The sequence below is a fragment of the Coregonus clupeaformis genome, chromosome 25, assembly GCF_020615455.1.
Source record: "Coregonus clupeaformis isolate EN_2021a chromosome 25, ASM2061545v1, whole genome shotgun sequence".
Taxonomy (NCBI): domain Eukaryota; kingdom Metazoa; phylum Chordata; class Actinopteri; order Salmoniformes; family Salmonidae; genus Coregonus; species Coregonus clupeaformis.
This window is the reverse complement of record NC_059216.1, coordinates 7789758-7803751: the sequence shown is the minus strand read 5'-3', so window position 1 is coordinate 7803751 and position 13994 is coordinate 7789758. Positions and strand designations below refer to the sequence as shown.

The 13994-nt window shown below is 45.4% G+C and overlaps 1 protein-coding gene across 1 annotated transcript in view; it reads left to right on the top strand.

Moving 5' to 3' along the window:
* The window catches only part of LOC121539291 (autophagy-related protein 2 homolog B), a 31896-nt gene extending 18083 nt beyond the window's left edge, over positions 1–13813 (top strand). The window contains 21 exon segments of the mRNA XM_045207487.1: positions 1575–1774; positions 1916–1996; positions 2138–2244; positions 2342–2434; positions 2533–2603; positions 2693–2769; positions 2865–3035; positions 3343–3475; positions 3576–3775; positions 3879–4111; positions 4298–4415; positions 4688–4879; positions 7012–7113; positions 7270–7348; positions 7445–7658; positions 8297–8366; positions 8617–8699; positions 8870–8991; positions 10663–10817; positions 12582–12731; positions 12861–13813. Of these exon segments, the coding sequence (XP_045063422.1) occupies positions 1575–1774; positions 1916–1996; positions 2138–2244; positions 2342–2434; positions 2533–2603; positions 2693–2769; positions 2865–3035; positions 3343–3475; positions 3576–3775; positions 3879–4111; positions 4298–4415; positions 4688–4879; positions 7012–7113; positions 7270–7348; positions 7445–7658; positions 8297–8366; positions 8617–8699; positions 8870–8991; positions 10663–10817; positions 12582–12731; positions 12861–13091 (2882 nt within the window). The 3' untranslated portion in view covers positions 13092–13813.
* The last annotated feature ends 181 nt before the right edge of the window (positions 13814–13994 follow it).

Sequence of the window (13994 nt, the reverse complement as noted above, 5' to 3'; positions counted from 1 at the left end):
GTACTACTCCCTTCACAGAACAGCGCAAACTGGCTCTAACCAGAATAGAAAGAGGAGTGGGAGGCCCCGGTGCACAACTGAGCAAGAGGACAAATACATTAGAATGTCTAGTTTGAGAAACAGACGCCTCACAGGTCCTCAACTGGCAGCTTCATTAAATAGTACCCGCAAAACACCAGTCTCAATGTCAACAGTGAAGAGGCAACTCTGGGATGCTGACCTTTTAGGCAGAGTTGCATAGAAAAAGCCATATCTCATACTGGCCAATAAAAATAAAAGATGAAGATGGGCAAAAGAACACAGACACTGGACAGAGGAAGATTGGAAAAAAGTGTTATGGACAGACGAATCGAAGTTTGAGGTGTTCGGATCACAAAGAAGAACAGTTGTGAGACGCAGACCAAATGAAAAGATGCTGGAGGAGTGCTTGATGCCATCTGTCAAGCATGGTAGAGGCAATGTGATGGTCTGGGGGTGCTTTGGTGGTGGTAAAGTTTGAGATTTGTACAGAGTAAAAGGGATCTTGAAGAAGGAAGGCTATCACTCCATTTTGTAACTCCATGCCATACCCTGTGGACGGCGCTTGATTGGAGCCAATTTCCTCCTACAACAGGACAATGACCTAAAGCACAGCTCCAAACTATGCAATAACTATTTAGGGAAGAAGCAGTCAGCTGATATTCTGTCCATAATGGAGTGGCCAGCACAGTCACCGGATCTCAACCCTATTCAGCTGTTGTACGTAAGAAGTAGTCCCGTGTAGCTCAGTTGGTAGAGCATGGCGCTTGCAATGCCAGGGTTGTGGGTTCGTTTCCCACAGGGGGCCAGAATGAAATAACGTATGCACTCACTAACTGTAAATTGCTCTGGATAAGAGTGTCTGCTAAATGACTAAAATGTAAATGTAAGTGCCCATCAAGCCAATCCAACTTGTGGGAAGTGCTTCAGGAAGCATGGGGTGAAATCTCTTCAGATTACTAGAATGCCAAAGGTCTGCAAGGCTGTAATTGCTGCAAATGGAGGATTCTTTGATGAAAGCAAAGTTTGAAGGACACAATTATTATTTCTATTAAAAAATATTATTTCTAACCTTGTCAATGACTACATTTCCTATGCATTTTGCTATATTTCCTATTCAAACTCATTTCATGTATGTTTTCATGGAAAACAAGGACATGTAGTGTAATTTCCCTCACTCGGAAAACAAAAAAATTAGCAAACGTTTACCAATTAGCGGGAGGGATTTTTATCGCGTGCGGGTCTCAAGTTCAGAACAGCTGTCAGTCAAAACCCATACAGAGCTGTGAAAGGGAGGCCCTGAGATCTGACGTCATGTATAGCATGTTACTGTACAACCACTGCGTTCCAATTTAGGAGCTTATCAGTGTCCAAATCTGCCATTTTCAAACTGTATACGGGCACGAGTGTGAAGGGCTACGCCTAGTCACACTGACATTTTTGTAAATTTTAGGTGAAGCTTCATAGATCCCCTCTCCAAATGAGTAAATATGCCATTGTTCATGGTGATGCCTCTGTGTCTGTTACATTGTGTGGTATTATATCTGTCTATCCAGGTCTGGTGGAGGGAGACACCCCAGTGTCCGACATCAAGCTGCCCTGCAGGACACGTCCTCATTGGCTGGAGCCGGCCATCTACCCCTCTGAGGCAGCCCCTGATAGGGCGTCCCCCTCTGAGGGCATCGGCCTCGAGGCCCACAGCATGCTGTCTGTTGCCGTCAAGATCTCCACCCAGAACATGGAGCGCAATGTCAAGGTAGGTACAATCCGTTTACATTTGTACTATTGGTGTGCAAAAACTTTCAAACACTAGTCATTTTCTTGAGAAAGAAAAGCCATGTAGTTTTGGACAGACACAAGGATATGTGTTTACTGTTGGTCTGGGTTTCCTCTGCAGGAGTTCCTGATTGCAGTGGGAGTGAAAGGGGCCACACTCCAGCACCTAGTGGTTCCCCCAAAACTGGGCTGGTATGACCAGGTAAACTCAACACCTGTCCATCCAAGGTGTTGTTTGTGTACAGTTCAACGCCACAACTTATCTTAATCATATATTAAGCATCCCTTGGAACAGATGAACCATACTCCTGACTGATCAGTGTTTCTTTGTTGTGTGTAACAGATCGTAGACTTCCTGAATGTGTCTGATGAGCCTGTGTTAGGTTACACCCCCCCTGCCTCAGTCACCACCCTTCATCTCCACCTGTGGAGCTGCTCACTAGATTACAGGTGCTGTTGACTGACTATGTCACGTTCACAACCTAATTAATCTGTATTTTCTGTATAATCAGTGTTTGTATTTTTACATGCTATATTCTCTCTGCAGACCCCTGTACCTGCCACTCAGGTCTCTGATGGTAGTGGAGACATTCAGCATCTCTAGCAGTGTCTCCTTAGACCACTCGTCCTCCACTCTCAGGTACTGTTCCAGCACTGGTCATGTCATTGACAAGAAATCAGCAGTGGCGTATCACTGGATGTTTCTGTATTTCTGTATGTATTTTGTGTTGGTTCTAGGATCATTTTGGATGAAGCAGCTTTGTTCCTCTCTGACAAGAGCAATGCCGTCTCTGTAAATCTAATGCGAGGTGAGCCAATCTGTTACATTTTCAATTTGTATGTCAATCAAACATTCTTTAGACGCTCTGACCAGTAACCCATGTGCTTTATCGCCCAGACTATGTGCAGGTGGTAGACATGGGAACATTAGAGCTGAGGATCACTGCGGTCAAACCTGGAGTGGACAGAGAATTTGTAAGAGCTGGCAACCTCTGTTGATCTATGAGAAACCTCTTTCCAACAACAAGACGGCACCGTTGAGCCAATCTTCTCAATGTGTCTTTTGACAGACTGAGCCCAGATTTGAGCTGCGCTGCTCCAGTGATGTCATCCATATCAGAACATGTTCAGACTCCTGTGCTGCTCTGATGAACCTCATCCAGTATGTGGCCAGCTATGGAGACCTACTGCCCCCTCCTGGGCCGGAGGCCAAGGGCACCAGCTCCAAGCAGAGAGCAAAGGTCAGCTTTTATACCCCTCAGATACATTTATGACTCATAGCCATTACGCTATATCAAACGGTTTCCTTGAGTGTGATGAGCAGTGAATGGGCAGTGGAGAATTTAATGTATCTGTATATTGTGAGACACATTTATGACACAACAAAGCCATTACAATTACAGTATATCAAACTCCTGCGTTGAGAGAGCAGACCAGTCTGGACTGTGTAGATTTTATACAGGTGTGATTCTAAATACTGTAGTGAGGATATGGACTCTGCTGTCTGCTGAGTTCAAATGTTGTTAATGTCTTTGTATGTCTGGTCAGCCGGAGGCTCCAAGCCGACCCCTTTCCCAGGCTCCTCTTCTTCCCGAGGCTGAGCAGCAGATGCTGCAGGACCTGATGAGTGAGGCCATGGAGGAGGCAGACAGTCAGTACGCCCTGGCACTGCAACACAATGGTGAGACTACATACAAACACAACTATTTAACATTCACTTAATGCATAGAAGTGAATTTGACTAGACTCAATTGGTCCCACTCCCTCCTCAACCGCTACAGGAATACACGAGGAGCAGAATCAGGACTTCGACCCGCCTCGCTCTGACCTCTTCCTTTTCCCGGACGAGAGCGGGAATCTGTCGCAGGAGCCGAGCCCCACGTACCTCACCCTCCACTCCCCCCTCATCACCGCTGCCCCTAACCTGGCCTCAGAGAACGACGACTTCTGTATTCTAGAGACCCCGGGCTCCACGGCAGACGTAAGAGCATGCATCTCATACAGTTACTTATGCAGCATGTTGGATAACTAGTATGTTTAGTCTGTCTATTGCATTGGTGTGAAGAGTGTGTTTATTGTCTCAGGATCGGGACGAGGAGCCAGTGGTGAATAAGTTGATCCCAGACTCTATTGAGATCAAAGACAACCACTTTGGCCAGCCCCTGGACAGCAGCGACTCCAGCAGGGGAGCCCTGAACTTCCCCGTCCCAGAGGTGCGCTACCTCATCAGGGAGATCTCTGTCATCTGGCACCTCTATGGAGGGAAGGACTTTGGGAGCGCGATGTTCACCTCCTCTCCAGCTAGAAGTCGTCGGGAGTGAGTGTGTTTGTGCTTTGGACTGTTCAACTGTTCTTTATTACAACAACAATACTGGGAGATGTGATTGAACTGAGATTGTGTCAAATGTCAGGAAGGATAGAGAAAGAAAAGGATCTAGAGTAATGGTCAAAAGGTGCAATAGATGATCAAGTGTCCTCTGTTAATGTTTTGATGATGTTGAAGGTGTACCCCACACAGCTCCCCCTCCCAGACCCCAGTCAGACAGGGCAGGGGTGGAGGACGGGCCGGAGGAGGGCGGGGCAGGAACCTTGACGTCCTGATGGAGATCCAGCTCAGCAAGGTAGGAGGACATGACAACCCCTCTCCTGTAACAAGACAACATTACATTTACATTTTAGTCATTTAGCAGACGCTCTTATCTAGAGCGACTTAGTTAGTAAGTGCATACATTTATTTTATTTTTTTATACTGGCCCCCCGTGGGAATCGAACCCACAACCCTGGCGTTGCAAGTGCCATGCTCTACCAACTGAGCTACACGTGTGCCAAATGGGATGATAAGTGCATCCTTTAGTATGAAGCTAGAGTTGAGGACATCTTGCTCTTTTCCCAGGTGCGGTTCCAGCATGAGGTGTACCCCCAGGCCCCAGTGGCCTCTGGGTCGGCGGCGGACCAGCCTAAGTCCCGGCAGGTGTTCATCGTCCAGGACCTGGAGATCAGAGACAGACTGGCCACCTCCCAGATGAACAAGTTCCTGTACCTCTACTCCAGCAAGGAGATGCCCCGCACAGCCCACTCCAACATGGTGAGAGACATTGTGCATGTAGAGTAATGTCCATGTGATTGTGGTCACATTAAAGACATGGTAGTGGTTAAGGCATGTTTATGCTGAATGTGTTTGTTTGTGGTTCTCTGTAGCTCAGTTGGTAGAGCATGGTGCCAGCAACTCCAGAATAGTGGGTTTAATCCCAGGACCACTCATACTTAAAATGTACAGTGGGGAGAACAAGTATTTGATACACTGCCGATTTTGCAGGTTTTCCTACTTACAAAGCATGTAGAGGTCTGTAATCTTTATCATAGGTACACTTCAACTGTGAGAGACGGAATCTAAAACAAAAATCCAGAAAATCACATTATATGATTTTTAAGTAATTAATTTGCATTTTATTGCATGAAATAAGTATTTGATACATCAGAAAAGAAAAACGTAATATTTGGTACAGAAACCTTTGTTTGCAATTACAGAGATCATACGTTTCCTGTAGGTCTTGACCAGGTTTGCACACACTGCAGCAGGGATTTTGGCCCACTCCTCCATACAGACCTTCTCCAGATCCTTCAGGTTTCGGGGCTGTCGCTGGGCAATACGGACTTTCAGCTCCCTCCAAAGATTTTCTATTGGGTTCAGGTCTGGAGACTGGCTAGGCCACTCCAGGACCTTGAGATGCTTCTTACGGAGCCACTCCTTAGTTGCCCTGGCTGTGTGTTTCGGGTCGTTGTCATGCTGGAAGACCCAGCCACGACCCATCTTCAATGCTCTTACTGAGGGAAGGAGGTTGTTGGCCAAGATCTCGAGATACATGGCCCCATCCATCCTCCCCCTCAATACGGTGCAGTCGTCCTGTCCCCTTTGCAGAAAAAGCATCCCCAAAGAATGATGTTTCCACCTCCATGCTTCACGGTTGGGATGGTGTTCTTGGGGTTGTACTCATCCTTCTTCTTCCTCCAAACACGGTGAGTGGAGTTTAGACCAAAAAGCTCAATTTTTGTCTCATCAGACCACATGACCTTCTCCCATTCCGCCTCTGGATCATCCAGATGGTCATTGGCAAACTTCAGATGGGCCTGGACATGCGCTGACTTGAGCAGGGGGACCTTGCGTGCGCTGCAGGATTTTAATCCATGACGGCGTAGTGTGTTACTAATGGTTTTCTTTGAGACTGTGGTCCCAGCTCTCTTCAGGTCATTGACCAGGTCCTGCCGTGTAGTTCTCGGCTGATCCCTCACCTTCCTCATGATCATTGATGCCCCACGAGGTGAGATCTTGCATGGAGCCCCAGACCGAGGGTGATTGACCGTCATCTTGAACTTCTTCCATTTTCTAATAATTGCGCCAACAGTTGTTGCCTTCTCACCAAGCTGCTTGCCTATTGTCCTGTAGCCCATCCCAGCCTTGTGCAGGTCTACAATTTTATCCCTGATGTCCTTACACAGCTCTCTGGTCTTGGCCATTGTGGAGAGGTTGGTGTCTGTTTGATTGAGTGTGTGGACAGGTGTCTTTTATACAGGTAACGAGTTCAAACAGGTGCAGTTAATACAGGTAATGAGTGGAGAACAGGAGGGCTTCTTAAAGAAAAACTAACAGGTCTATGAGAGCTGGAATTCTTACTGGTTGGTAGGTGATCAAATACTTATGTCATGCAATAAAATGCAAATTACTTAAAAATCATACAATGTGATTTTCTGGATTTTTGTTTTAGATTCCGTCTCTCACAGTTGAAGTGTACCTATGATAAAAATTACAGACCTCTACATGCTTTGTAAGTAGGAAAACCTGCAAAATCGGCAGTGTATCAAATACTTGTTCTCCCCACTGTATGAACGCATGACTGTAAGTTGCTATGGATAAAAATGTTTGCTAAATGGCATATATTATTTTATAAACTGGTTGGTTTGAGCCTTGAATGCTGATTGGCTGACAGCCGTGGTATATCAGACCGTATACCAGGGGTATGACAAAACATTTATTTTTACTGCTCTAATTACGTTGGTAACCAGTTTGTAATAGTAATAAGGCACCTCGGGTGTTTGTGCTAAATACTCCGCGTTGCGTCGTGCTTAAGAACGGCCCTTAGCCGTGGTATATTGGCCATATACCACACCCCCTCGTGTCTTATTGCTTAAATATATTTTTGTTTGTTTGTTTTCTTGCAGCTGACAGTTCGGGCTCTGCACATGTGTCCAGAGACAGGTCAAGCACCCCAGGAATGCTGTCTGCGAGTCTCACTCATGCCCCTTCGTCTCAACGTCGATCAGGTGAGCCAGAGAAAAACGTGCTGGTTTTATCCAGTTAATCATACATCCTTCTGAGGTTTGCAAAAGATTTCAAGCCATGGAAATTGAAGCCATGGAAATTTTCAGTTATACTATTGAGCCCTTTGAAATTACCTTGTCTTTTTTATTTTCATGTAGGATGCATTGTTTTTCTTGAAAGACTTCTTTGCCAGCCTTGCTGCTGAAGTTGAGATGTTCTCTCCACCTGATCAAGAAGGTAAAATATCCTTGGCTAGAGCCTTGTACATTATGAACAATGTAGAGTGTTGAGTAGATTTAGTTTACCCTCAATGATGCATTTGTTGGTCTGCAGCCCTGTGCGTTTCAATGAAGAAGCCGTCTGCCCCAGAGGTGACCTGTAGCTTCACTAAGCATGGAGGTGGGAGCCAGGACCCTGCCCCCATTATCTCTGTGCCTGCCCAGAACCGCTCCAGCCTCAACGGCCTCACCTTATCCAGTAACAGCAACTCTGGGGAAGCTGAGGCTGCCACTGCATCATCCTTCACTGACCAGCCCATCTTCTTCAGGTAGCTGTCCCTTACTATGTGTAGAGGTGGACAGGCACCTGATGTTATTTGGGTTAAGGCATAACTTACCTTCATCTCACCATATGTGATCTACACACAAATAATGACATGTTTATTTTATTATATTTTATTCTTCAATTTCTTAAAATTATTATTTTATCCCCTTTTCTCCCCAATTTTGATCTTGTCTCATCGCTGCAACTCCCCAACGGGCTCGGGAGGCGAAGGTCGAGTCATGCGTCCTCCGAAACTTGACCGCCAAACCACGCTTCTTAACACCCACCCGCTTAACCCGGGAGCCAGCCGCACCAATGTGTCGGAGGAAACACTGTTCAACTGACGACCGAGGTCAGCCTGCAGGCGCCCGGCCCGCCACAAGGAGTCGCTAGAGCGCGATGAGCCAAGTAAAGCCCCCCCAGCCAAACCCTCCCCTAACCCGGACGACGCTGGGCCAATTGTGTGTCGCCCTATGGGACTCCCGACCACGGCCGGTTGTGATACAGCCCGGGATCAAACCCGGGTCTGAAGTGATGCCTCTAGCACAGCGATGCAGTGCCTTAGACCGCTGCGCCACTCGGGAGGCACGTGTTTATGGGTTTTGTTAGCAAATTATGAAATATTTGTTTGATTTCCCTCAGAGAGTTTTGGTTTACCTCTGAAGTTCCTATTCGTCTGGATTACCATGGAAAACACGTTTCAATGGAGCAGGTATGTTGTTTTAACAATCTCTAAAAACATACTGTATACAAACACATTCAGTTTTCTGTTCAGGGATTCCAGTGTTGACAGACTTGACAACTGGTGTTGTGCAGCCTACATATTGTGCAATATTTTGGTTAACAAGCGCTGATGATGGACAGTATTCAAATGCGGAAGCACATTATTTATAAATGGAGCATTTCTTACTCTCACAGTAGCACATTTTGCACATGCTTCTTGCGCTGCTCCTCTGTTTCAGGGAACATTTGCTGGTATTGTGATTGGGTTGACACAGCTGAATTGCTCCGAGCTGAAACTAAGGCGATTATGCTACAGACAAGGGTAGGTTTAATCAGTACAGTCCCTTCATATTAGTATGATTTGTTATGATAGGACGTACCAACACTTAATTGGGTCATTCCTTATGTTAAATGATGACACACAAGCTATTATATCTAGTATGAAAAATACATTATGCAGTAACTAGAAGGACATTCTTGGTTTTCTTCCAGACTGTTGGGTGTGGATAAGCTCTTTTCCTATGCAATAAATGAGTGGCTGAACGACATCAAGAAGAACCAGCTGCCAGGACTGCTGGGTGGAGTGGGACCTATCCACTCGCTGGTACAGTTGGGTAAGTAGGACATGTGTATGTTGATAAACTGGTGTTGAAGCGCTGTAATGTCTTTACCTATTAATCAGACAGCATGTTGCCTGTGGTTTAATTTGTAAGAGCTTCCTGAAATGATTAACTGTCTCTTTTGTATTCTGGCTAAGCCTCTCAGAACCATACACTATATCATTGACAATGGTCATGCTTGTTTTAGCCAATTGGACCACAATGGAAATTAGTCTGAAAGCTTTTGGTTCAACCTAAAAAGACAATTGTTAGAAATACACTGAGTGTACAAAACATTAGGAACACCTTCCTAATATTGAGTTGCACCCCCCTTTGCCCTCAGAACAGCCTCAATTTGTTGGGGCATGGACTCTACAAGGTGTTGAAAGCATTCCACAGGGATGCTGGCCCATGTTGACTCCAATGCTTCCCACAGTTGTCAAGTTGGATGGTAGTGGATCTCTACTCTGATTTGCTCGTTCTGTCTCATCCCACAGCTCAATTGGATTGAGATCTGGTGACTGGGCAGGCCACTGCAGTAAGCTGAATTCACTGTCATGTTCGTGGAACCATTCCTGGACAATCCTAGCCTTGTGGCATGGTGCATTATCCTGCTGAAAAAAATCAATTCGCTGATGGATACACTGCTGCCGTGAAGGGACGCTAAATATGTAAAAAATGTAAAAAAATAAAAAATGCACCTGATTGGCAATGATGTTTAGATATCCTGTGCCATTCAAACATTGCTCCACTTTTATCAAGGGGCCCAATCTGTGCCGTGAAAACATACCCCTCACCATCACCACCAGCCTGCAATGTTGACACGTGGCATGATGGATGCATGTACTCATTCTCCATACCTTAGTTCTCCCATTAGCGTGAAACAGCAGGAACCAGGACTCATCAGACCAGGCAATGTTTTTCCAATTCTCCAGTGTCCAGTGTTTTCATTCCTTAGCCCACTGCAAATGCAGTTTCTTCTTGTTTTTTGCTGAATGAAGTGGAACTCTGTAAGGTCGTCGGCTGCCATACCCCATTCGTGTCAAGGTATGACGAGTTGTGGATTATTTTATGGGTCTTGGGCACCAATGCTGTACTTGCCTGTAAGTTGACAAACTGTAGCCCGTCAGTTGCGCTGCACAATTAGTGTCAGCCTCCTTTGTCCTCTTTCATCAATGACCCGTTTTTGACCACTGGCCTGCCATTGGCTGGATGCCCTTTGGGTGGTGGACCAGTCTTGATACACACAAGAAAGTTGAGCGTGAAAAACCCAGCAGCATTGCAGTTCTTGACACACTCAAACCGGTGCGCCTGGCACCTACTACCATACTCCATTCAAAGGCACTTCAATCTTTTGTCTTGCACATTCACCCTCTGAATGGCACACATACACAATCCATGTCTCAAATATTTCTTTAACCTGTCTCCTCCCCTTCATCTATACTGATTTTGAAGTGGATTTAACAAGTGACATCAATAAGGGATCATACAGTAGCTTTCACCTGGTCAGTCTGTCATGGAAAGAGGAGGTGTTCCTAATGTTTTGTACACTCAGTGTATATCTGAGGGTATGTTAATGTGTAGATGTCTTAAACTAAAGTCAAATCAGAAATCCTGATTTAATGGGCCTTTTTTGCATTAACCAAATAATAACACACTTTTCCTTTTCCTCCTTCCTATGTTCAGTCCAGGGATTTAGGGATCTGGTGTGGCTCCCGATAGAGCAGTACCGGAAGGATGGTCGGGTTGTACGGGGATTGCAGCGTGGTACTGCCTCCTTTGGAACCTCCACAGCTATGGCTGCTCTGGAGCTTACCAACCGCATGGTGCGGACTATCCAGGTAAAGAAAACTCACCCCAGTCCAGAAATACATACAGTGAGGGAAAAAAGTATTTGATCCCCTGCTGATTTTGTACGTTTGCCCACTGACAAAGACATGATCAGTCTATAATTTTAATGGTAGGTTTATTAGAACAGTGAGAGACAGAATAACAAAAAGAAATATCCAGAAAAACGCATGCACACATGACTAAGTCGCTTTGGATAAAAGCGTCTGCTAAATGGCATATTATTATTATTATTATTATGTCAAACATGTTATAAATTGATTTGCATTTTAATGAGGGAAATAAGTATTTGACCACACTGCAAAACATGACTTGGTGGCAAAACCCTTGTTGGCAATCACAGAGGTCAGACGTTTCTTGTAGTTGACCAGCAGGTTTGCACACATCTCAGGAGGCATTTTGTTCCACTCCTCTTTGCAGATCTTCTCCAGGTCATTAAGGTTTCGAGGCTGACGTTTGGCAACTCGAACCTTCAACTCCCTCCACAGATTTTCTATGGGATTAAAGTCTGGAGACTGGCTAGGCCACTCCAGGACCTTAATGTCCTACTTCTTAAGCCATTCCTTTGTTGCCTTGGCCGTGTGTTTTGGGTCATTGTCATGCTGGAAAACCCATCCACGACCCATTGTCAATGCCCTGGCTGAGGGAAGGCTTGACGGTACATGGCCCCGTCCAACGTCCCTTTGATGCGCTGAAGTTGTCCTGTCCCCTTAGCAGAAAAACACCCCCAAAGCATAATGTTTCCACCTCCATGTTTGACGGTGGGGATGGTGTTCTTGGGGTCATAGGCAGCATTCCTTCTCCTCCAAACACGGCGAGTTGAGTTGATGCCAAAGAGCTCGATTTTGGTCTCATCTGACCACAACACTTTCACCCAGTTCTCCTCTGAATCATTCAGATGTTCATTGGCAAACTTCAGACGGGCATGTATATGTGCTTTCTTGAGCAGGGGGACCTTGCGGGCACTGCAGGATTTCAGTCCTTCACGGCGTAGTGTGTTACCAATTGTTTTCTTGGTGACTATGGTCCCAGCTGCCTTGAGATCATTGACAAGATCCTCCTGTGTAGTTCTGGGCTGATTCCTCACTGTTCTCATGATCATTGCAACTCCACGAGGTGAGATCTTGCATGGAGCCCCAGGCCGAGGGAGATTTACAGTTATTTTGTGTTTCTTCCATTTACGAATAATCGCACCAACTGTTGTCACCTTCTCACCAAGCTGCTTGGCAATGGTCTTGTAGCCCATTCCAGCCTTGTATAGGTCTACAATCTTGTCCCTGACATCCTTGGAGAGCTCTTTGGTCTTGACCATGGTGGAGAGTTTGGAATCTGATTGATTGATTGCTTCTGTGGACAGGTGTCTTTTATACAGGTAACAAACTGAGATTAGGAGCACTCCCTTTAAAAGTGTGCTCCTAATCTCAGCTCGTTACCTGTATAAAAGACACCTGGGAGCCAGAAATCTTTCTGATTGAGAGGGGGTCAAATACTTATTTCCCTCATTAAAATGCAAATCAATTTATAACATTTTTGACATGCGTTTTTCTGGATTTTTTGTTGTTGTCATTCTGTCTCTCACTGTTCAAATAAACCTACCATTAAAATTATAGACTGATCATTTCTTTGTCAGTGGGCAAACGTACAAAATCAGCAGGGGATCAAATAACTGTCTTGCATCTCTTTTCAGCTTCTGTGTTACAAGTTTATCGGGCTCCATAATGTAATGCAAAACAATTTGTTTTATTTGTGATCTTCAGGCAGCAGCAGAGACAGCCTATGACATGGTATCTCCAGGATCCGATGAGAGGGAGACAAAGAGAATAAAACGGTTCTCTCATTACAGATTGTCTCATCAGCCAGTTGATCTCCGGGAAGGAGTAGCCAACGCTTACAGCGTTGTAAAAGAGGTAAATTGCATGACGCTAACATTTTGCATCTCATCTGCTTGTAGTGCTGCTGAAAGTGTAACACACTACAGGATGAAGTTACCTGTCAGGACTGTAATAAATCATGCTCAATATGTGCGTTCCCCACAGGGAATCACGGACACTGCTCTGACCATCTATGACACGGCCACGCGTGAGCACGAGCAGCGTGGGATGACCGGGGCAGTGGGTGGGGTCCTTCGACAGCTCCCCCCAGCTGTGGTCAAGCCTCTCATCATGGCCACCGAGGCCACCTCCAACGTGCTGGGGGGCATGAGGAACCAGATTCACCCAGACGCACACCAGGAAGAATCCCAGAAATGGCGGCAAGGGGAGGAGTGATGGCCGACTGCTGTCCAATGACTGAACTGATGGTTGTGCAGAGTCAAAGAAGACACTCCCTCAGCTGTTGCAAGGCCCGATGAGTATTACAAGCTGGAAGGATCTGGCACTGCAGATTGATTACTTTTTGAGGCAAAATGGAGTGTCGCTGAAAAGTCAGCACTGGTGTAAATTAAATACAATTAATCTCATAGACTTGTGGCAGTTTGAGCTAGTGTGAATTAACTTGTGTTACCTTCTATACCACATTTTCCCTTGCAGTACCTTCATGGTAATAATGTATTATACTGTTATAGTACCATATGTTAGACAGAGGGACTCGCAGGAGCAGTTGGTGTGCAGAGGCATAGAGGTCACTGTGCCATACTGTAGATCATAATTGATTACCTTGGCTTGAGGATAGGACTGGCTTGTTTTGAATGTTGAGAATCTTTCCAGAATGGTAACAGTGAGGAAAAGTAGTGCACCATGTCCTAACATGGTACAGAGATGAGGAGTGGTGTCAGAAAGCTCAGCATTTCACTGGGTCCTTTTTTTCTTCTTTTTTTACAATCGTGACTGAGTACAGCACGTCTATAGTTTGTCATATTCAACATTCGCTTATCCTAATTTGTGTCAAATAACACTAATATCTCGAAGAGATGCTGTAAGCCTCCTGTAGCTCAGTTGGTAGAGCATGGCGCTTGCAACGCCAGGATTGTGGGTTCGATTCCCACGGTGGGCCAATATGAAAAATGTATGCTTTCACTAACTGTAAGTCGCTCTGGATAAGAGCGTCTGCTAAATGACTACAAATGTTTTTTAAAATGTAAATGTAAGCTATTGAAGTGTATGTCCCCTAACATTTTATATGTTGTACCATGTATATGTGTGGGCTTTATAACTTTAACTATTCTATGTAAC